The sequence below is a fragment of the Leptopilina boulardi genome, unplaced genomic scaffold (assembly GCF_019393585.1).
Source record: "Leptopilina boulardi isolate dan_hultmark-lab unplaced genomic scaffold, ZJU_Lbou_2.1 LbouV2_362, whole genome shotgun sequence".
Lineage (NCBI taxonomy): Eukaryota > Metazoa > Arthropoda > Insecta > Hymenoptera > Figitidae > Leptopilina > Leptopilina boulardi.
Window position 1 is genome coordinate 3,520,930 of NW_026137932.1, and position 24,264 is coordinate 3,545,193.

Sequence of the window (24,264 nt, forward strand, 5' to 3'; positions counted from 1 at the left end):
GAAATACAAAGTTAGATTAAAAACAAGGTTGAAGAAGAATGAATTGCTTAGGAACGTTCGAATTGTGACACATGTAATTAAGGGTGTTTTCGAGATCCGTGCTGTCAGCACGCTGTGAGAACGAAGGGGTTCTCAACTGATTTTTAACGAATTTTTTTGAAAACTTCTTATGATTGGTCAATTACATATTAAAAGCGCGTGTATATGAAACAGGCTTTAATTTCTGGTGTTATTGAGAAAAAAGTTCTAGGAATTTTGTGAAAAATGTTGTGCCTACACTACGCTTGTGTGCTGATAGCACGCTTTGTCTTTTTACTCGCAGCATCGCAGCAGTAACACGTGACAGACAGTCCAGTATTTGAAATATGGAAGGCGACGAAGATTTTGCGGTTCCAAGGCATTAATCCTCAATTTAAAATTTTTAAAAACGTTAACAAATGTTTTATAATTGAGAGAAATAAAATACTCATTTGCAAAAATAACATATTTAAGAAATAATCATTTTTTCGCCTCCAAACTATTTTCACTTCTCCTGAATTATGAGAATATGAAAAAATTTCAAATAATATTATTTTAATTTAATGCAATTATAATTGAAACTTTAATTCATACACGACAATAATTACAAAAATTATTGAAAAAATTGTTTTAACTGTAAAACAGCGGTTGCCTCCAAAATATTTTCGTGAAATATTTTGGAGGGAAAAGCTGAAACTATAATTTATTGAAATAAAGTTTAATTAAAATATTGTTTAAAACTTATTTTTTCACATGTACATATTGAACAATTTTTATTTAAGAACAATATGGCCCAAATTCTTTTGCAAAAATAAAAAATTTAAGAAATAATCATTTTGTCGCCTCCAAAATATTTTCTCTTCTCCTGAATTATAAAAATATCGAAAAATTATGAATTATATTATTTTAATTTAATGCAATTATAATTAAAACTGTATTTCTTACACGATAATAATTACAAAATTTATTTAAAAAATTATTTGAACTGGAAAACAGCGGTTGCCTCCAAATTATTTTCGCGAAATATTTTGGAGGGATGTGCTAAAACTATAATTTATTGAAATAAAGTTTAGTTAAAAAATTATTTTCTTACATGTACATATTAAACAAATATTTTTTAAGAACAATATGGTTGAATATTAATTTGCAAGAATAACATTTTTAAGAAATAATCATTTTTTCGCCTCCAAACTATTTTCTCTTCTCCTGAATTGTGAGAATATCAAAAAATTTCAAATTATATTATTTTAATTTAATGCAATTATAATTGAAACTGTATTTCATACACGACAATAATTACAAAATTTATTTAAATAATTGTTTTAACTGGAAAACAGCGGTTGCCTCCAAATTATTTTCGAAAAATATTTTGGAGGGAAATGCTAAAACTATAATTTATTGAAATAAAAGTTTAATTAAAATATTGTTTAAAACTTATTTTTTCACATGTACATATTGAACAATTTTTATTTAAGAACAATATGGCCCAATATTTATTTGCAAAAATAACAAATTTAAGAAATAATCATTTTGTCGCCTCCAAAATATTTTCTCTTCTCCTGAATTATAAAAATATCAAAGAATTTCAAATTATATTATTTTAATTTAATGCAATTATAATTGAAACTATATTTCTTACACGATAATAATTACAAAATTTATTTAAAAAATTGTTTGAACTGGAAAACAGCGGTTGCCTCCAAAATATTTTCGTGAAATATTTTGGAGAGGGTAAAGCTGAAACTATAATTTAGTGAAATAAAAGTTTAATTAAAATATTGTTTAAAACTTATTTTTTCACATGTACATATTGAACAATTTTTATTTAAGAACAATATGGCCCAATATTCATTTGCAAAAATAACAAATTTAAGAAATACTCATTTTGTCGCCTCCAAAATATTTTCTCTTCTCCTGAATTATAAAAATATCGAAAAATGGCCGTCGAGGTTTGGTTAGGTGCATATTTTAAAGTGACATTCATAGGTGCGATTACAAAACTCAGTCAGAAAGTGGTTGAGAACCGTTTCATACTATCAGCACGCTGAGGCTGCAGTCCCATGGCAGCGTTTTGTCACTAGACCATGAGTGTAAAAGAGATGCAGATATATGTTTGCTATGTTTACACTCAGGGTCTAGTGACAAAACGTAACGCAAAACTACGGAAGCGCCTACAAGTCACCAGCGAACTATCTTGTTCGCGTCCCATTTTTTGCTGTGAAACCGAGGAACGCGTTCGATGGTTTCGCTGTTTCCTTGTTTTTGAGTGACGATAAAACACACTATACGGTTCGATGGTTCTCTGGTTTTACTTAGTTCTATCGTTATCGAAGTCTAAATTTTGTATTAAAAAAATAAATTTAAATTTAAAAACCGAAATATAATAATATATTTAAATTATATATTTGAGATATATCAGATATCTTATAATGTGTGCCTAAAAAATTATTTTATTTAAAAATAATAGTACAAAATATTATTTTGAAGTAAGTTGATTTGTTTGCATTTTATATTTGTACTATACTATTAATATTTTGTACTATTATTTTTAAATAAAATAATTTTTTAGGCACACATTATAAGATATCTGATATATCTCAAATATATAATTTAAATATATTATTATATTTCGGTTTTTAAATTTAAATTTATTTTTTTAATACAAAATTTAGACTTCGATAACGATAGAACTAAGTAAAACCAGAGAACCATCGAACCGTATAGTGTGTTTTATCGTCACTCAAAAACAAGGAAACAGCGAAACCATCGAACGCGTTCCTCGGTTTCACAGCTAAAAATGTGACGCGAACAAGATAGTTCGCTGGTGACTCGTAGGCGCTTCCGTACAAAACGCTGCCATGGGACTGCAGCCTGACAGCACGGATCTCGAAAACACCCTAAGGTTGTGTCAACAATTCATGGGCCGTTTCCGAATTGGGATTTGTAGAGCACTTTTGATAAAGAATATACTGCGCTAAAAATCTCAATTCGGAAACGGCCATGGAGTTCGGAGAAGCATTATGGAGCGGTCACACCTCGCCTGCAGGAGCAGTTGCCAATGGCAACCGTGTAAGAGTAAGAGAGATGGCAAATCTTCTATCTCTCTTACTCTTACACGGTTGCCATGGGCAACTGCTCCTGCAGCCGAGGTGTGACCGCTCCATTAGTATGTTGTCCAATTTTATAAAAAGTGTCCATTATGTTTCGAGAAAAGTGTATACTCGTGAAATATGCAGTGTCCTTGTTTTTCCGCGCGACAAAAATCCCAATTTGGAAACGGCCATTGTTTGCGCAGCATTGTGACGTCAGCACGTTCACGTTCGCCTTTTTGTAGCCAATGTAGATTCAGCTTTAGTGCGAAAAGTTCATCTTCGATTACCAATCTATATAGATTTCTTTAGTTCATTACATTTAAATGGATTTTAAGAATTCTTGATATCTAATATTTTTTTATTATTACAAAAATAAAAATTCAATTTACCCAACAAATTTGTGAATTATTTTTTTTTTTCGACAATTTAGTGAATGAAAAAATTTAAATTATTCATGGGTAAGTTCGTTAGTTTTGTTTTATAAATTGAAAATTTTCTTTTTATCATAAATAAAAATAATGTCAGATAATTTAAAAACTGAAGTGCGGTCTTTAAAACTATACAAAATAAAAAAGGTTAGGTTCTTCAATTTAAAAATAGTTTTAATTGGGTTAATGACAGAAGGTAGGTCAAAGGCCGTAAGAAAATTGTTTATATATTAAATCTACATCAGGTAAACATTTATAAATGTCATTTTTGTTTACAAAAACAATAGCAAATGTATTAATTATTGAAAAAAAAATTGTTTTCATTGAAATAGTAAGTTTTAAAAATTGATATTTAAAAAAAAGTTATTTTTAAAAATCATTTTAATTTAAATAGGATTTGCACTTTTAAGAAAAAAAAGAGTTTATATTTATAAATTTTTTATTTATTTTAATAAAATTTGTTTTTTTTTAATCAAATTAAAAAATTGTTATTAATATATTTAATTTATATTTTATAATTTTTTTTAAAATGTCATTTCTATTTTTCTGCGCTTAAATTAAATTATTTAATATTGGATTAAACTATTTTGAATATTTGATTATAATAATTGTATTTTTCTGTGTTGCTCTTTTATAATTTTGTTCATTTTTTATTTTTTTATTCATTTTTTGCGCCGTAATTGAGGAGCAATTTTTCAAAATCTGATAAATTTAAAAAAAAAATTTTTATTTATTAATATTAATAAATAATATGTTGAATTATGTATAAAAATTATGTTTGCAAAAAAATAGCAAGTTTTGAAAAATTGCACCTCTATTAAAGTGTAATAAAAATGAGAAAAAAAAATTTTTGTATAAAATTATTTCGAAAGTTTTTTTATAATTAAAAATTTTATTGTAAAAAAAAAGCAGAATATTAAAAATTTACAATGGGCCAAACTTTGAGTGAACCAGTGACGACAAAGAAGACGGCTTGTTGTAGAAATGATAATTTTCGAGTGGGAAGTTCAAGTATGCAAGGATGGCGTGTGAGCATGGAAGATAGTCACGTTCATATTCTTTCTCTACCTGATGATCCAGGAACTGCATTCTTTGGTGTTTACGATGGGCATGGGGGTAAAAATTTATTTATACAAACATTAAAATCAAAATATTTAATACCGTAAAATGGGGTAAAGTCGACGTTTGCGGGTAAAGTCGGCCGGCGCTTTAAACACTTAAATATTGTATTTTATTTATTAATTTACATTAATTCTAACTACATTTTTAATAAAACTCGGATTTCTTCTGGAAAAAAGTAATAGTTAAACTTTAAAATGATTTAAAGCGCCGGCCGACTTTACCCCCAAACGCCGACTTTACCCCATTTTACGGTATTGCTTAAAAATTTTCAATTTAACAGAATTTATTTAAGGAAATTTCTATTTAAAAGAAATTATACAAAAAAAAAAAAAAAAACAGTTTTTTTTTAAAGAAAATTTTTATTCCAACTACATTTTATTTAACAGACAATTTCTATTTAACCAAATCACTTAAACTAAATTTTTGTATTTAATCTAATTATATTAAAGATAAATTCAAGTCAACTAAATTTTTATAAGTAAGAAACTTTTACCGAAATTTCACTTGTCTGAATTTTTATTTTTTTAAAACTTTTAAAAAGACGAATTTTTATTTATCCGAATAAAAAAAAACTCGGCCGAAATATTTTAAGTGGAAATTTTTTAAATTAACCAATCAAACATTGTTAAAAAAAAAAAATTATGATTCGTTGATTTTAAAATTTCCACTTAAATTATTTCGGTCGAGTTTTTATTCGGATAAAAAAAATTCTGTCAAATAAAAAATAAAAATTCGGAAAAGTGAAAGTTCGGTCAAAATACAGTTTCGGTGAAATAGAAATTCTTTTACTTAAAAGGCATTTTTAGGTAAAAAAAAAAATGTTTATTTGACCGAATTTCTCTTTAACAAAATTTTTATTTTAAATTATCTTATTTAACTGAATATTATTTTATCAAGAATACCGATTTAGGAGAATGCCGGGCGTTTTTAAATTCATGAATTTTATTTTCATGTTTTTGTGTCTCATTTTTAGGAGCAGCAATTTCACAACACATAAGTAAACATCTTCACGAGTATATAACAAACAGAATTGAGTATCAAAATGGAAATATAAGTTTAGCGATACAAAAAGCTTTTTTGGAATTGGACAAAGATATGCAGCATGAGTCAATTTTAAGAGAGAAACAAGCCGGTTCAACTGCCATCACTTTACTTATTAAAGATAACATTCTTTACAGTGTAAGTTGATTTTTAATAGTTTTTTTTTTTTTTTAGATTACTGTTAAAAAATTTAATAAATATCCTGAGGACCAATTGGAATTTAACGACCAAAATTTCTCAAAATTCTTTGTACATTTTCAAGAATAAAAATTGTATACTTTCTGAAAACGTAAATCAGAATTAAAAATTTTAAGATGGCGGACACAAAATAGCATCAAATCCATTGTAAAATTTTAAAATTTTGGTATATATTGTTTAACCCTCTCCCTGTACTGGGTTATCCCCACTCCAGCGCTATAGAATGTATTTTCCATAGTCCCCACCTGGCGACCGAATTGTCGTTTTTTGTCGATAACGATCACTAGGACAGAGAGAGGGTTAAATTGCCAAAATTACGAATTCGATGTCAGTTTTTCAAAATTCAAAATGGCGGACAAGAAATTAAAAAACGCATTCAATTGGCATGAATTTTGTTACCCGGAGATTTTCGGGGTCGATAATTGCGAATTGGATGATTGTTTTCAAAAATTCATAATGACAGATCCAATATGGCGGACACAACAATTTAAAGTCATTAAATTGGCCTAAATCTTGTCTCTCGGGGCCTTTTGGGGTCACTGATGACAAATATGCAGTTACTTCTTCAGATGGAATAAAAGACAACTGCTAAACGACGCCGATTACTAAAAAAGTACCTATTTCAACTTTCTTTTTAGTAATCAACTCCGCTTAGCAGTTGTCTTTTATTCACAACTAAAGAAGTAACTGTATATTTGTCATCAGTGACCTCAAAAACCTTCGAGAGACAAGATTTAGGGCATTTAATGACTTTTAAAATTTTTCGTTCAAAATATTTGATACGCCATTTTGAATTTTTTAAAACGGACTTCAAATTCGTAATCAGCGACCCCGAAAACCCTCGGGTAACAAAATTTCAGACCAATTGAATGAATTTTTAAATTTATTCTCCGCCATATTGGATCCTCCATTTTGAATTTTAAAAAACTGACATCGAATTCGTAATCAGCGACCCTGAAAACATACAAGTTCTGATATTTTGGCAATTTGAAGGGGCGCATGATTATTCCATAATGTGAATCATTTAGAAATTTCATTTTATAGAATTTAATTTAATTAATTAAATTAAATTTAATTTAATTTTAATTTAATTTTTTTTTATTTAATTTTTAATTTAATTTTATTTAATTTTTATTCGAATTTAATGTTTAATAGAGCTGAAGTAGAATAGTAGAATTTAAACTCAACAGAATTTTTATATAATCAAATTTTTATTTAACATTTTCTGTTTGGTCAATTTTAAAATTGGCGCCGAAATATTTCTGCCGTTTGAATATTCGATCATTTGGAATGTAGAATAAATGAAAATTCTAAGTTTTCAGTTTTCTACTAAATTCTGGCATTTAAAAATTCGACTCAGGCGAAATTCTGTTTAATAACAATTCTGATAAATAAAAATTCATGTTAAGAAAAATTCTTTTAAAAAAAAGTGAGCTAAATGGAAATTATGTTGAAAGAATATTTTGTTAAGTATAAATTCTAGTTAATTTAAATTCTATTAAACATTAATTCGAAAAACACAAATTTGAATAAAGTAAAATTATATATAATAATAATAATAATAATAAAATGCTTGGTCTGTCCTTCTGTCCTAACTTGAAGTTGACCTTTTTTGATTTCACGTGTTTTTTTGAATAGTAATCTTATGACGTGTCAAATTTTGACAATTCTTTTTCTTATTTTTGCCAAAGTTGTATAATTGTGTTTCCAAATTTCGGAATAAGTTTCTTTAAAATTCCAAATTCGAAAATTCAATTCACGAAGCTGAAGTACACAACGTTTACCAACGAAAATTTTTTTAAAGTTGTATATTCATTCAAAAATTGTATACAAATACAAAAAATTTATGATGAGAAAAAAGATGCGCCAGGAAATTTCGTACAAGATAGTAATTTGAAAAAAATTAATTTTTAAAAATTAATTTTTAAGGTACCAGGGGCCAACAAATACCTATTAAATATTAATTATAAAAACACAGGCCACGAATCAACTTAAAGACACAAAAAAGTCGTTTTAGTCGATTTATATTCCAAAAAAAAGTGGATTTGTTTTTTATTTTAACAAAAATATTTTACAGATTTTTAAATAAAAATTTTTTTTTAAAATAATAATCCTTTTCGAAGGGTTAAAGTTGAAATTTTTAGAAATAATTAAATTTCAAAAGATATTGTTAATTTTCAAACAATTATTAAATTTTACAGAACTAAAAATAATTTATCAAATAATTTTTGGAAAACATTTTTTAAATTTAATTGAATTTTCAAAGATTTAAAATTGAGATTTTTGAAATTAATTGAAACTTTAAGTGATTTTTTTTAATTAAAATTTTAGATGATTTCACTAAAAATTTATTAGAAAATGCGGAAAAAATACAATAATTTGAAAATCATTTTTAATTGAAAAATGGTTTCAGATAGTTGAATTTTCAAAGAATATTATTAAAATAGTTAAAAATAATTAAATTTCCTTAGAGTTATAATTGAAATTATTAAATTTCAAAAAAAAAATTTCGATGGACAATTTTAGAAATAGGTAATTAAATTTTAGATGCTTTTAAATTCAAATTATTGAAAATTCAATTAATTTTGAATTCAAATTTTTGAGAATAATTAAATTTAATTTGATTTTAAATTAAACATTTTTGGAAAATAATTGAATTTTAATTGAAATTTTGGATAATAATTTAATTGAAGTTCATTTTTCATTGAAAATTTGGATAATTAATTTTGAATAGAAATTTTAGAAAATAATTGAATTTTATTTCATTTTAAATTGAAAACTTGGTAAATCATTCAATTTTAAATTGAAAATTTTTGATAATTATTGGTTTTTTAATTGATTTTGTATTAAAATTTCGGGTAATAATTGAATTTTAGTTTATTTTGAATTAAAATTTTTAAAAAATAATTCAATTTTATTGTGATAGATTTTTTTTTAAATTATAAACAATTGTTAAATTTCATAAAAATTTTAATTTAAAAATAATTTTGATATAATTGAATTTGTGATGTATTTAATTAAAATTATTAAAAATAATTAATTTAGTGAAGAATCATTTTAGTTCAAAATTTGTTAATTAATTGAATTGTAGAAGATCTGAAGAAGATCTACATTTTATACTAAAAAAATGTATTTTATTTACATTTTTTTTCAAATGTAAAAAAAAATGTCGCATTTTATTAAAATAAGTCGATAAAAGTCGTATTTTTGAAAAAAGTCGGAAAAAGTCGTATAATCCGAGGCTTGTAAACATATCATTTTCATTATTATTATTTAATATGTAATAATATTCTAATAAATTAAATTATTATTGATAATATTAATCTTTAATTTCTTTATAACAAATAATGAAGTATTCAATTTGGCGCGCTTGCGCGCGTTTAATTTTGCTAGTTCTATCTTATAAAATTCTATAAAATGAAATTTCTATATGATTCACATTATGAAATATAATCATGCGCTCCAATTTAAACAATATATACCAAACTTTTAAAATTTTACAATGGATTTGATGCCATATTGGGTCCGCCATCTGGAAATTTTTAATTCTGCTTTACGTTTCCAGAAAGTATACAATTTTTATGCATTCATAGTTGAAAGAAGAATTTTATTCTTACACTTTTTCTGAGTGAAAAAAAAATCTTGAATAAATGAAATTTTTTTTGTGTTTTTTGTTATTAAAACCGCCATATTTAGTTTTGGCTTTCTCGAAATTTATTTTTGACGCCGAAATCGAAAAAACACTCATACCTATAGAAAACGTAGAATAATAACCTTTTATTCATAATAACACAGCTTAAAAATGTACAAAGAATTTTAAGATTTCGGGCATTAATGGGTTTACAAAAATTTAAATTGGTAAAAAAAAAATTGTTTTTTTTTTCCTTTAAATAATTTAGGCGAACGCAGGCGATAGTAGAGCGGTCGCTTGTGTTCGTGGACATTCTGTTCCTTTGAGTCTAGATCACAAGCCAAATTTGGTACTTGAAAAAAAGCGTATCGAAGCTGCAGGTGGTTGGGTCGAATTGGGAAGAGTCAATCGACATTTGGCATTGTCACGTGCATTTGGGGATTTTATGTTTAAACAAAATAATCGTAAAACTCAAGAGGAACAAATAGTCACTGGTAATTGAATAAAATTTCAATAATAATAATAATTAATAAATAATTTAATGATTTTTCAAAATTTATTTTCTCGCATTTTAGTGCTTCCTGATGTAAAAGAATTTGAATTAACAGAAGATTGGGAATTTTTAATATTGGCTTGCGATGGAATTTGGGATGTAATGAAAAATCAAGATGTAGTGAAATTTGTGAGAAGTAGATTAGCTGCATGTCAGCAAAAAATTGATGGCGATCAAGAACAAAAATTTGTTGATCCCGAAGAAATATGTGAGGAATTATTGAAACATTGTTTAGCGCCTGATGTATTAATGGAAATTGGTTGCGACAATATGACCGTTGTTCTTGTATGTTTACTTCATGGAAAACCATATTCACATCTAGTCACTAAATGCCAACAACCACCAGCTGAATCAGTTTTCAATTCGATAGGCGATGCCTCAACAATTCTCGAGAGTTGCATATAACAATAAAAAAAAATAATTCGCGCGCTATTTACACATTATATTTATAGAAATTTTTTTTTTTTTAATTGCTCGTTGTTAACTAACTTGTTATTGTCCTATATATATTTTTTAAATCTCTATATCCTGTTTTTTTTTCTCTTTTACAAATCAAAAGATTCGATTATACATTGTTAAATCCGTCGTGCAAAATCTAGATACACGAGTAAAATTTGTGATATGTACTATATATATATAGTTAAGATAATCGAAAAGCTATGATCCAAGGAAAAATATTTCCAAAAAAAAAAATTCCTGTTAAATTATTCCTCGTTGATTTTAATAAAAAAAAAAGGTAAATTTTAATTAGATCTAAATTCATTTTTTTTGGAAAAAATAAAAAAATATAAATTTACAATTTTACAGAACTCTTTATTTATTATAACCCTAAAAACAGTTGAGAGATTTTTGTTTTCCTCTCGGAAGCTTTTATTTACAGTTCAATAGAATAACACGTATAAGAAATTTTTTTTTTTTTTTTTTAATTAACAATATTTTATGACAATTTTATTTTATTTTTATTTTTAAATATGTTTAGAGTCCATAACGGTCCTGAATTGAAGAAACTGCTGCATTAGCGAGAGAGCTTAATTTACCCGCTACTTTATTTACACCTTGTCGTACACTTTCGCGTACATCTTCAAGATCAACGCGACCTTCAAAATTCATTGACAATGATGATGATGACGATGTGGGCGATGTGGGATTCGATTGACCAGTGCCAAAATAATCTGCCGATGAAATACTTGACGATCCTTCGAAACGGCGTAAATTATTTTTTCTCTCCCACTATAATTGACAAATTTTGTTATTAACATCTCAACATAGCACCATTTCTTGCTGTGAGGTTACTGTAAGGATATCTGTAGGGTTTGTAAGGTTACCGTGTAAGCCTACAGTAAACTTGAGGTCATCTTAAAATTTCCGCCATTACAGAAGAGGGATTCCACGGGTAAAACGAACAGTTGTCGGTGACAAGTTATCGATTTGGCTCAAATTTTTTAGGCGTATTCTACCTCTAAAAATACTCAACTAGCCAAAATTTCAAGCCCCTATCTCATAAAGAACACTCACAATCGTAAATTTCGTGAAAAGTGACATCTTTCAAAATGAAGATTGAAAAATCCATTTCTTCTCGAAAAAATGTTAATTTTGGTCAAAAAAAAAATTGGAAAGATACTAGTCGATGGGAAATTTTCCAAAGAATCCAATGCCGTTGGAATTTTTGACCTATCTCTAAACGCATGCGCAGTAGATTAAAAAAACTGATTTTTTAAAAAAAATTCATAACTCAAAATGACCTATTTCGATTTGGCTCTAATTTTCAGGAAAGACAGCTGAAAAGCTATACTTTAAAATGGTTATACCTAAAATTTGCATATTTTGAGTTTTTAACCATTTTTATGCAAAATAGTGAGCTAATTCAAATTTTTTCAAGGTTTCCTTACAGTATTTGCTTTTTTGTGCGCGTGCGCAGTTATATAGACAAAAACTAAGCCCAAATTAAAAATCCTCGAAAAATTTCCAATCAGTTATCTATATTAACACTTCATTTTTATTTATTCTAAACAAATTTTAACAGAAAAAACAAATACAAGTTATAATTAAGAGCATTACAAATATGAGAGTATTTAAAAAAAATTTATTTTTTACGTTTGTTTTTTTAACTTAACATTTTTTTCAGTTTGGGAAATTATTAATTTTTGATGAACGATATTTTGTACAAAGAATTATAAACAAAGTACAAAATATCGTTCTTAATTATAACTTGTATTTGTTTTTTCTGTTAAAATTTGTTTAGAATAAATAAAAATGAAGTGTTAATATAGATAACTGATTGGAAATTTTTCGAGGATTTTTAATTTGAGCTTAGTTTTTGTCTATATAACTGCGCACGCGCACAAAAAAGCAAATACTGTAAGGAAACCTTGAAAAAATTTGAATTAGCTCACTATTTTGCATAAAAATGGTTAAAAACTCAAAATATGCAAATTTTAGGTATAACCATTTTAAAGTATAGCTTTTCAGCTGTCTTTCCTGAAAATTAGAGCCAAATCGAAATAGGTCATTTTGAGTTATGAATTTTTTTAAAAAAATCAGTTTTTTTAATCTACTGCGCATGCGTTTAGAGATAGGTCAAAAATTCCAACGGCATTGGATTCTTTGGAAAATTTCCCATCGACTAGTATCTTTCCAATTTTTTTTTTGACCAAAATTAACATTTTTTCGAGAAGAAATGGATTTTTCAATCTTCATTTTGAAAGATGTCACTTTTCACGAAATTTACGATTGTGAGTGTTCTTTATGAGATAGGGGCTTGAAATTTTGGCTAGTTGAGTATTTTTAGAGGTAGAATACGCCTAAAAAATTTGAGCCAAATCGATAACTTTTCACCGACAACTGTTCGTTTTACCCGTGGAATCCCTCAGAAACTTACACAGAAAAAGTAAATGTAAGCTTACACAGTAAGGTCGTGGTAAGTTTACATGGTAAGGTTGTAGTAAGCTTAAACGGTAAGGTTGTTGTAAGCTTCCCGTAAGGTTACTGTAAGATTGCTGTAAGGTTACTGTAAACATAGAATATTATTAATAAATAAATTTTATTAATATTTATGCGCAGTAGTTTTCTATGGCACATACGGCTGCGCAGTAAATTTCATTTAACAAATTCTATTGGGGTTCATGAAGTATTTTACCAAATATATAATTTTTTATAAAAAAAATTTATAATATAATTATTTTTAATATATTTTCATATTACTCTATGTTTACAGTAACCTTACAGCAACCTTACAGTAACCTTACGGGAAGCTTACAACAACCTTACCGTGTAAGCTTACCTTAGCTTTACTGTGTAAGCTTACTGTAATGGCGGAAGTTTTAAGATGACCTCAAGTTTACTGTAGGCTTACACGGTAACCTTACAAACCCTACAGATATCCTTACAATAACCTCACAGCAAGAAGTTGTGCTATGTGGGATGATTTAATACGGCAGTATTAAAAGCACTTATATAATACAGTAGAACCTTGATAATTCGAATTTCAAGGGAAATTAAAATTTCAATTTAACTTCGAGTTAACGAGTTTTCAACTTAACAAAGATTTCGAGATATTAAGGATTTATTGACCTTAACTATAGGGTTCATTTGTTTAGCAAATTACTCAGAATTTTATGCACTTTCTTTTTTATAATAACTATTTTTATGCTAAAATGTCATGAAAGGCCGCAATTCGCAAAGAAACTGATTTAATGCACCTATTTCTTAAAAAATTCTTAAATTCTGGTACGAGTTCGAAGTACTAAATTTAGGTACTTTATTTTTACCCCAAAATAAAGGGTTTAAGCCAAAAAAAAAAATTGAGCTCTTAAGTTAAAACATTAATTTGAAAATTAATTTGATACTTCTTAAAAGCTTACTTTAAAAGATCATATAGATTATATAGCCAAAAATTGAATTTAAGTATACTGAAAAATGTGTATAGCACTAAATTAAAATTACTGAGGACAATTTTTACAACAAAAAATTATTATTGAAAAATATTGATATAAAAAGATTTCCCTCACGTTTATAGATATTTAAAATTAAAACAAACAGACTGAGGTGTAATGTTGCAATTAAAGGGTTAAATAAAATTTTTTTTTAAATCTTTAGGAGGAATGGTACACGTTAATATAACCTCAAAACTGGAAATTGATTTTTAACCATTTAAAGCAAACGAAATAAATTATAATTAAAATTAATTGCAATAAAATTTAAAAGATCTTGTTGCAGAAAAACGATGTTAATTCAAAATCTTTTGTTAAATAATTATTTTTTAAACGCATTTAGTCCTAAATGTCCGTTTTTTTTTTGGCTCAAATTCGAGCTTTCCGTTGTACGAGTTGGGCTTTTTAAAAAATACGGCATCCAGTTTTTTTTTGTTTTTGAGTGTCCTCTTTCAGAATCTGTAAGAAAATTTCAATTTGGTATTCATGAAAAAAAGTTATAATTGTTTATACAAAAAAACAACCCGGTTTTTGAAGTGATTAAATAATTTTTTGTTTTTGTTATCATGCCTATCTGATTGTCCCAACACTGAAAAAAGGGTTTGGTATTGACAACCAAACGTTTGGTTGGTATTTAAGCTACCAAAATTTTTTTTGTTAAATCAACAAAATTTTAATTGTCTCAATCAAAATTTGTTTGACACAACCAAAATTAGAAAAAAAGTATTTTTGTTGTCCTAACTAAAATTTGATTGGGACAACTAAAATTTTTTTGATTCAACAAAAAAAATGTTGGTTGCTTAAATACCAACCAAATATTTGGTTGCTGATACCAAACCTTTTTTTCAGTGAACATTTTAGACGCGATTTTTTGGTGTTTTGGATTTCATCCGATTTCGATTAGAAAATCTAATTTTAAATTAAAAAAAAAACTGTTTTTTGAGTGTTTAAATAATTATAACTTTTTATCATGAAGACCAAAATGAAATTTTCTTACAGATTTTGAAAGAAGACACTCAAAAGCATAAAAAAAACTGAATGCCGAATTTTTTAAAAAGCCCATCTCGTAGAACCGAAAGTTCGAATTTGAATTTAAAAAATGGACATTTGGAACTAATTGAGTTAACATTTTAATATTTTCTAACAGCTATCAACCTAACACTTAATTGGCCTAAAAGTCGTATGGACTAATTATTACTTGACCTAATCTGTATATGACCTAATCTTCATTCAATCTAATACTTATTTGTACTAATCGTCATTTGGCCTAATCTTAATATAATCTAATTCTTATTTAACGTAATATTTATCTGCCCTAAATCTCACTTGACCTAAATTTTCTGTAACTGAATACTTTTTTAGCCTCATTTTTATCTGACCTAATTATTACTTAGCCTAAACACCGTTTACCATAATAATCATGTGAAATAATTTTCATTTGGTCTAATTATCATATGGAATAAACTCTGCTTAAACTAATTTTCATTTCATCCAATCTTTATAAAACCTAATTCTCATTTGGCCTAATCATACTATAACCTAATTATTATTTGTTCTTATATTTATATGACCTAATTCTCATTTTGCCTAATTTTACTATATTGTTAATTGTTCTACTATTAATCTAATCTAATTCTCAATTCGCCTAATCTTAATGTAATCTTATTTTTATTTGGCCTAATCCTCACTTGGTCTAATTCTTACGTGGACTAAATTTTATTTTGTTATGGTAAATGTTTTTAGTGTATAGTTCAGGCCAAGTGAGATTTAGGGCTGATAAATATTACGTTAAATAAGAATTAGGTTATATTTAGATTAGGATAAATGACGATTAGATTGAATGAAGATTAGGCCAAATAAGAATTAGGTCATATACAGAATAGGCCAAGTAATAATTAGTTCATACGAATTTTAGGCCAATTAAATTTAGATTAATTAAGTGTTAGACAATTTGAAATTTGTAGAAAATTCATGCGCCTCATTCTATCCCCGCATTTAACTCCCACTATCAAAACTCTCAAATTGCGGTCTGTAGTCGACTTTTATTAGAAGTACTCGCATTTTCCTGACCCTTTCTTGATCAGAGTAGAGGAAATCTACGGAAAATTTCTACTGAATACAGACGGTTTATTGACTGTCAAGTCATGAATATATATTTAGTCATCCAAAAGCACAAACATATCCGAACATTTCTTATGTATGTTGTTTGTAAATTTTATTGACATTATCATAGCCTTTGATTACTGTAATTTTGAATAACGTCTTCCATTCTTTAATAGCGGCCAGTACTTAATTATATTTTTTTTTCTGTGTTTCGAATTTATAATTTTGTATTCAACAGCCAAATTGTCAATTGTCTGTTAAATATTGTGAAATTGTTTTTTTTATTGTCTTTACGAATAATTTAGAATCATAATAGTTAAGAATTTAGAATGAATGACTTTTACTTTTGACACAAGAATTTTGACTGATGGTCTTGACAATATTTCTTTATAAATAAACAATTGAGTAACAGTCTTTTGTTCGAGTTCGAATTAAAAATTCTAAGTTTTTTTCTGCGTCTTACTGAAAAATTCGTCTTAACGAATTTCGAGTTATCGAGGTTCGACTGTATTAATAATAAATATTCAAAATCGTACATTATCATCTCCAATACTGTCGCGAAAATATTGATCGCTACTTATTGCTTTGGCGCAGCCAAATTTCTTTTGAGCATCACCCTCAGCAGTGACTTTATTCTCCTTTTGAGAATTATGACGTGGCGTCATTCTCTTGGGCGGTTCAGGTTCAGCAATAATAGTGACCTCATCATTTTGTGAACGTGCATTTAATGAAGGCGGTTTGAAAATGTGTTCAAATGCAAAATCATCAATATCTTTGAATGAAGCAAGTGTCGCAAGTGTTTCATCGAGTGATCGTAATTCTCTTTTTGGCTCTGAGGCAGTGAAAACTTTCGATGATGACTCTTGGGCAATTGTACTCATATCGCCAAAAGCCGAATGACTTGCACCTCTGGAAAAAGAAGAAGAAGAGAAACATTTTTTGTGTTGTTTTTTTTTCTACATGTAATAGTTTTAAAAATTGCAACTCACCTGCGATTATTGAATCCCATGCCAAGTCTCTCGGCCTGTCCGGCTTTAGATGGACTTAATTGTTTTATTGTTTCCTCAACTTTTTTTGCTTGTATACTTAAATTTTGTTCATATTGATAAGCCAAACGTGTTGCAATTTCTTCCTGTTCCTCTTTAGATTTTTCTTCAGTTTCTTTTTTCACAATTTCTCGTGATGCTTCGAGCATACTTTTTTCCAATTCATCGAAATTTGTTTTCACACGTTGAGCGCCAAAACCACTTTTCTTGCCCAACTTGAAAATAAATAAAATTTCATCATTTTTTTTTTTTTGTATAAATTAAAATATTTAAATAAATAAATAAATTTTTTACCCCAGTTTTTTTTGGTTGAACTTTTCTGGTTCCAATTGTTGATTTCCTTTCAGTGGTTAAAGCACCGGTATCTGATAATTTAACGGACGGACCTAAAGTATTATCAATTAATTCTGTTTTTGTTGATATTTTTGGTGTTGATTCGCTAGTAATAGTGTTTAGCGTGATTAGCGGCTTTTCCACTTTAGGCACTGTGAATTCGTTGTTACTTTCTAAATTCTCATGTTCTTTAAAAAAATCTATCTCATTTGATTCTTCTACTTCTGGTTGTGCTGGATTCTCTAAATGTAACTGTTAATAAAGTAAATAAATACTATTAAATTTTGTAAAATTTCTTTTTGCATAAATTTTTGCTCACATTTTTATTTTATTTTTTGAGACGTAATATTTGTCTTTTTAAAATCAATCAAAGCGGTGTTAATTATAATAATAATAATAATAATAATAATAATAATGTGTTACACGGGATTGATTTTTAAGCATAAAAAATTAATTTCTTAGAATATTTATTTCACACAATTTTTGTAGATATAATTTTTTAAAGCCAAATTTTTTATTAAATTATTTTTTTGACAGAATTTCACGATTTTCTATATTTGAGAATTTTTACTCAATCGAAAATTCATTTCACAGAATTTCTATTTGTTCGAATTTTTATTTTGACAGAACTTTAATATCGTTTGAATAAACATTTTGGCGCGAATTTTAGAATTAACCAATCAGAAATTATCCAGAATGTTTTGATTGGTTAATTCTAAAATTCGCGACAAAATATTTATTCCAACGAAATTAAAGTTCTGTCAAAATAAAAATTCGAACAAATAGAAATTTTGTTAAATGAATTTTCGATAGAGTAAAAATTCCCTAATATAGAAAATCGGGAAATTCTGTTGAAAAATAATTCGTAATAAAAAATTTGTCTTTAAAAAAATTATATGAAAAATTCTAAAAAATAAAAATTCTAATTTTTGCATTATTTATGCGTTTCGACTTTTTTTTTTATCATTGAGTGAGAAAGAAAAATTTATTACAATAATCATACTGTTAATGAGTTGAAATTTTTTCAAAAAATACACACAAACGGAGAGATGTGATAGCTCACCGACTTATATGAAAGTGGAGGAACAAACACCTATAAATTATACATTAAAATATTTGTACTACAAATAAATTGAATTAGAATATATTTTTTGGGGGGGGGGGCAAAAAGGAATAGTGAATAATCACCTTTGTTCCATAAAGACGCATTGCTTTTGATGAAGCTTGAGATAATTTTTCCTTATAAAGAAGTGCCGTTCTTGATGTGTATTTTTGTTGTGCATCATTACTCATACAATTGTGTTGAGCAAAAAATTTTCTCTAAAATTTACATTTTATTGTTAATTAAAAATTATTTGGTAATGTAATTTATTTTATTTTTTTTTGAATAATTTGTTATTCTCACAGCGTTTGCATTTCCACCTAGTTGCATGTTTCTTAGTTGAAGCCATGTCCAATTTGTGTCAAGTTGAGTTGAGCGCACAAATGTCAAGTGAACTCCTAAATTTCTGTGAACAGCTGAACAATCGATGCAAAGAAAAACTCCATATGTGACGCTGGACCACACTGGATTTTTTGCATTGCAATCGAAACATGTCTGGAAAATTTTAATTATTTTTCTTAAAGACATTTTTGTTATTAAGACGGTTCAAACTTTTGACATTGAAATTAAATTTGTTCTGACGTTTTTTAGGGGAGGCTTGATTATTCCATAATGTGAATCATTTAGAAATTTCATTTTATAGAATTTTATATAAGATAGAATTTTATTTTATTCGAATTTGTGTTTTTTGAATTAATATTTAATAGAATTCAAATTAAATTAAATTAATATTAAATTAAATTTATACTTAACAGAATTTCTTAGTAATCAAATTTTTATTTAACAAAATAATCTTTCAACATAATTTCCATTTAGCACACTTTTTATTTAAAAGAATTTTTATTTATCAGAATTCTTATTAAACTGAATTTCGCCAGAATTTGCATTAAAGAAAATCTTCATTTGTCCGAATTTTTATTAACACAAAATGTTATTTAGTAGAAAACTTAAAACTCAGAATTTTCATTTATTCTACATTGAAAATGGTCGAATAAACAAACGGCAGAAATATTTTGGCGCCAATTTTAAAATTGATCAATCACAATTTTGACAGTTTCTGATTGGTCAATTTTAAAATTGGCGCTAAAATATTTCTGCCGTTTGTTTATTCGATCAATTTCAATGTAGGATAAATGAAAATTCTGAGTTTTAAGATTTCTATTAAATGACATTTTTGTGTTAATAAAAATTCGGACAAATGTTAGATTTGATTTAATGCAAATTCTGGCGAAATTCAGTTTAATAAGAATTCTGATAAATAAAAATTCGTGTTAAGAAAAATTCTTTTGAATAAAAAATGTGCTAAATGGAAATTATGTTGAAAGATTATTTTGTTAATTAAAATTTTGATTACTTAGAAATTCTGTTAAGTATAAATTCTGGTTAATTTAAATTCTATTAAATATTAATTCGAAAAATACAAATTCGAATAAAGTAAAATTCTATCTTATAAAATTCTATAAAATGAAATTTCTAAATGATTCACATTATGGAATAATCATGCCCCCGCAGACGGTTCAATCTCTTGACATTAAAATTAAATTTGTGTGGCGTTTTTTTTTTCATTTGTATAGGGTTCTTAAATGCAGTAAAGAAAGTAGTTTTTTGGGTTTTTTTTTTAAAATAAGTTTTTAACTCTTGTTTGGGGCCTTCTAAAAATTAGATTTATTACCCCCCAAAAAAACTAATAATTGTGAATTATCAAAGTTAAAATTTTTAATTTTTATAACAATAATAATAAAAAATTTTAAATAGTTTAACGTCCGAGAAATATATGTATTAATTAGAAGGTTTCGTATGAATAAAACGATAACATTCGGACCATTGTTGTTTTAATAAAGGTTTACTCCAACGTTTCGAAATCTAAATGATTTCCTCTTCAGGGAGTCAAATAAGAAACATATGTCAAGTCATAGAAATAATGGTCAATTGAGCGTCTACATGCAATAATCGGTCGAGCACTCGGCTGAACGCTGTAATGCCAGTCAGACGGGTCAAAAAGTAAAAAAAAAAAAGAAAATGAAAATTTTGATTTTTAAAAAATAGTACCATGCAGAAAATGAAGAAACGCATCTTTTTTTCCTTTTGAGATTTTTTTATAGGACGAAAATTTAATTTAATAAATCCAAAAAACTGAAAATTTTTTTTTCACTATTTTCATTATATTTTTAAACATAAATCGTCGTAACTTCCACAAATATTAATGAAATCGATTAAAATTCGGTATACAAACGCATTAGGGTCTAGAGAACATTGCCGGACATGCTTGCTTATATACGAAAATAAATAAAAAATATGTACGAAAACAAAACACTATCGCCTATTATTCTAGCAGATGAAACTCTCCACGTGGCGACTCGCTAGCGCGCCACCCGCTTTTTCAAAAAACACTTATATTTTTGAAAGTTGTGAATGAATTGACTCGAAAATTTCCAAAAAACTTCTTTATATATTAATAAACAAATGTCTCACTGGAAGTTCTTTCAACTCGAAAGTTCCTCACAGACTTTTTCTCGGCGAAGGTAAGAAATCGTGATTATCGACACGTCATTAATAATAATAATAATTTATTGAATAATTAATGATTAAAAATTTTTTTATTAATTTATCGTATTCTCTAGACCCTAATGCGTTTGTATACCGAATTTTAATCGATTTCATTAATATTTGTGGAAGTTACGACGATTTATGTTTAAAAATATAATGAAAATAGTGAAAAAAAAATTTTCAGTTTTTTGGATTTATTAAATTAAATTTTCGTCCTATAAAAAAATCTCAAAAGAAAAAAAGATGCGTCTCTTCATTTTCTGCATGGTATTATTTTTTAAAAATCAAAATTTTCATTTTTTTTTTTTTACTTTTTGACCCGTCTGACTGGCATTACAGCGTTCAGCTGAGCGCTCGACCGATTATTGCATGTAGACGCTCAATTGCGGTGTCAAATTAATAAAAACAAAACCACCCTAACGTTGGAGAAAACATAGAGTTTGGAGTTCAAATCAATCAATCCATTTTTTAAAAACAAGTAATAACTGAACAGACACATTATAAATAAAACATATGATAAATAAATAAATAATAATATTAATTTTTCAAAATTTGATGAAAATTTATTGAAGAAAATAGTTTTTTCGGAAAAAAGGCCAGAGAATGTCGTTAAAAATGTTGAAAAATTTTAAGACTTATAAAAATTTTTTAAAATAAATAAGTTAAATAAATAAAACGCAAAAATCTAGTTTGTCATTTGTTTAGGTACTTTATTAACTAAAAAAAAAATTTATTAAAACAATAGATCCTTAATTTTTTTTTATCCGATTAATTAATTTAGGCCTCGAAATACCATCGGCACTAAAAATTACATACTTTACAGACCAAAAAATAAAACATTAAGGATCAATTTACGGAACAAAATTGATTGTTTTTTTTAATTTAAAATTTTCATTTTTAATATAAAAATGGAATGTTATAGCTATAAACAATGATTAATTTTGTTTTCTTTTGGGCCGTGAGCTTAATGATCGAGTTTTAGTCAAAAGTACATATTTTACGTGCCTTTAGTAAAAATTACGTACTTTATGTACTTTTAAATATTTACTTAATTTTTCTTTCACAATAAAAAAAATGAGTCTTTAGTTTTAATGAATTTTTATTTGCCAAAAAAAAAAATTTCGGTAAAGTTCACAATGTTTTTGATTAACATTTACGAACATCGATTTCAAAAAAAAATTAAATATTTTTCACACGAAAAATAATAAAAATTTTTTTTGCCTACAAATTATTTTTTTTTTTAAATTGTTGATCAAAAAACGTGGAAAAAAAGTTTTTTGTCAAAAAATTATAATTTATATAAAATAATATATTTTTTTTCTTCTAAATCGTTAATCATCGAAAAATTAATCCTTATTTTTTAAATTTGATCCATTTCGTCATTTTAAGGAAATTCTTTCTTTACTATCAGTCAAAAGCTGAGAATTTTTTCAATAAAATATATAAAAATAAATAAATTAAAATAAATTACATAAAAAAAAAACTTCCAAAAAAAAACCTATTTGAAAATTAAAATCCATAAAGTTTTATCGTAATTATACGTATTTAAAACTGATTGTCACCTGAAACGTCAAAACTTCAACCCCCACCACATTTTATATATTTTTTTTTTAAATTTGTCAATATTTAAGAGATTTTTTTATAATCCTATAGGACAAAAATTAACAAAAGTATCAAGTCAATCCAAAATCTTTTAATTGCTTACTGTGACAGTTGAGAAATAATTATACCAATATGTACATATTATATATATACATATGATGTTAAATATTGACAATTAGTTCGAAACATAACCTCCAAAATTGTAATTAAAAAAAAAAAAATTTCAATCTTTTCATATATAGTTAAAAATAATTTTCATTTACACTTGTATATATAATAAAATTAAAAAAATATTTTATATGGAAAGTTTTTCAATTAGCAAATTATGTGTCATTGAAAGGAAAAATTAGGTCTTATTCGAGGAAAGGTGGAAGCAATTTTTGAAAATAATAAAAAGAATTTTTTAAAAAACAATTGTTTTAGAAAATTATTTACATTGAATGAAAGTGATTAATTTAAAAATTTACTAACCTTATTCGTTGGAATTGAACGTAATCTTTTAAAAACTTCTTCAATATCACTTCTGCTCAAACCTGAATCTGCCATTTTTGACGTGTTGTCAACTAACTGGCGCACGAAACTATATATAAAGGCCTAAGCAGAATAGATTCTTGAACGGGAACGCAATCGTAAACGGAAACGTAAGAATGTGTAAGAGAAGGATAGCAAATATCTTTATTCTTCTCTCACCCATTCTTACGTTTCCGTTCACGATTGCGTTCCCGTTCAAGAATCTATTCTGCTTAGGCCTTAACGAATTTCCAAAACTTGTTCTTTATGCTGAATCCACAATTATCAATAGTAAAACATCTGAAATGTGACAGAAATGTGTTTGGCTGTTTCCGAATTAGAATTTTTAGCGCACTTTCAATAAAGTGTATGGCCGTTTACGAATTGGGATTTTTAGCGCACTTTTGATAAATTGTATACTCGGGAAGTATGTAGTGTCCTTTTTTACCCACTTAAAAACAAGGTGACTGCATACTTCCCGAGTATGAGACGCTTGCTATTTATCGAACGGTCAATACGTCGAACAGACGAAATGTCGAAAAGCCAAGACGTCGAACGGTCAAAATGTCGAAAAGCCAAGAAGTCGAACAGTCAATACATCGAATTGACAAAATGTCGAAAAATTTTATTGAAGTAACTATAATTATACTTAAGTCAATAAAATTTTTCGACATTTTGTCAGTTCGACGTATTGGCTTTTCGACATTTTGCCTGTTCGACGTATTGACCGTTCGGTGAATAGAAAGCGTCTCCCGAGTATACACTTTATCAAAGGTGCGACAAAAATCCCAATTCAGAAACAGCCCAAGAGCTTCATCCTTTTTGGTGCATAAATTCTTGCAACCTGCGTTTTGGCCAAGCCTGCCCTCCCTTTCCAACCATCGATATCGGTCAAAACCATAGAGTTATTATAAATAGAGTGGGGAAGGTATAGGAGCCACAGTAAGTGGCGATGAGACGCCCGAAGAGAGAGAAAGAAAACCGAAACCGTAGTTCTGTCCTTCTCTAA

At 26.9% G+C, this 24,264-nt stretch overlaps 2 protein-coding genes across 5 annotated transcripts; one reads left to right on the plus strand and one right to left on the minus strand.

Moving 5' to 3' along the window:
- The first annotated feature begins 3,404 nt into the window (after positions 1 to 3,404).
- On the plus strand, positions 3,405 to 10,830 carry LOC127286735 (probable protein phosphatase 2C T23F11.1). Of its 3 annotated transcripts, none has more exons than XM_051313303.1 (5): positions 3,405 to 3,568; positions 4,448 to 4,654; positions 5,634 to 5,839; positions 9,799 to 10,024; positions 10,106 to 10,830. In XM_051313303.1, exons 2-5 carry the CDS (start codon positions 4,468 to 4,470, stop codon positions 10,486 to 10,488), a joined length of 1,002 nt encoding a protein of 333 aa, XP_051169260.1. In that variant the 5' UTR covers positions 3,405 to 3,568; positions 4,448 to 4,467; the 3' UTR covers positions 10,489 to 10,830. The 3 variants fall into 3 exon arrangements, with proteins under 3 accessions (XP_051169260.1, XP_051169261.1, XP_051169262.1); XM_051313304.1 differs by having other exon boundaries at positions 3,406 to 3,568; positions 4,451 to 4,654; XM_051313305.1 differs by lacking the exon at positions 3,405 to 3,568 and adding an exon at positions 3,700 to 3,783.
- Positions 10,831 to 10,875: 45 nt separating this feature from the next.
- Positions 10,876 to 23,372, minus strand: LOC127286729 (ADP-ribosylation factor GTPase-activating protein 2). 2 transcript variants are annotated; one of them, XM_051313293.1, is made up of 8 exons: positions 23,217 to 23,372; positions 18,900 to 19,091; positions 18,683 to 18,814; positions 18,558 to 18,587; positions 17,456 to 17,746; positions 17,105 to 17,376; positions 16,652 to 17,024; positions 10,876 to 11,313 (listed from the first exon to the last, which is right to left on the minus strand). In XM_051313293.1, the coding sequence occupies exons 1-8, from the start codon at positions 23,289 to 23,291 to the stop codon at positions 11,059 to 11,061; spliced, it is 1,620 nt and encodes a 539-aa protein (XP_051169250.1). In that variant the 5' UTR covers positions 23,292 to 23,372; the 3' UTR covers positions 10,876 to 11,058. The 2 variants fall into 2 exon arrangements, with proteins under 2 accessions (XP_051169250.1, XP_051169251.1); XM_051313294.1 differs by lacking the exon at positions 18,558 to 18,587.
- Positions 23,373 to 24,264: the final 892 nt, after the last annotated feature.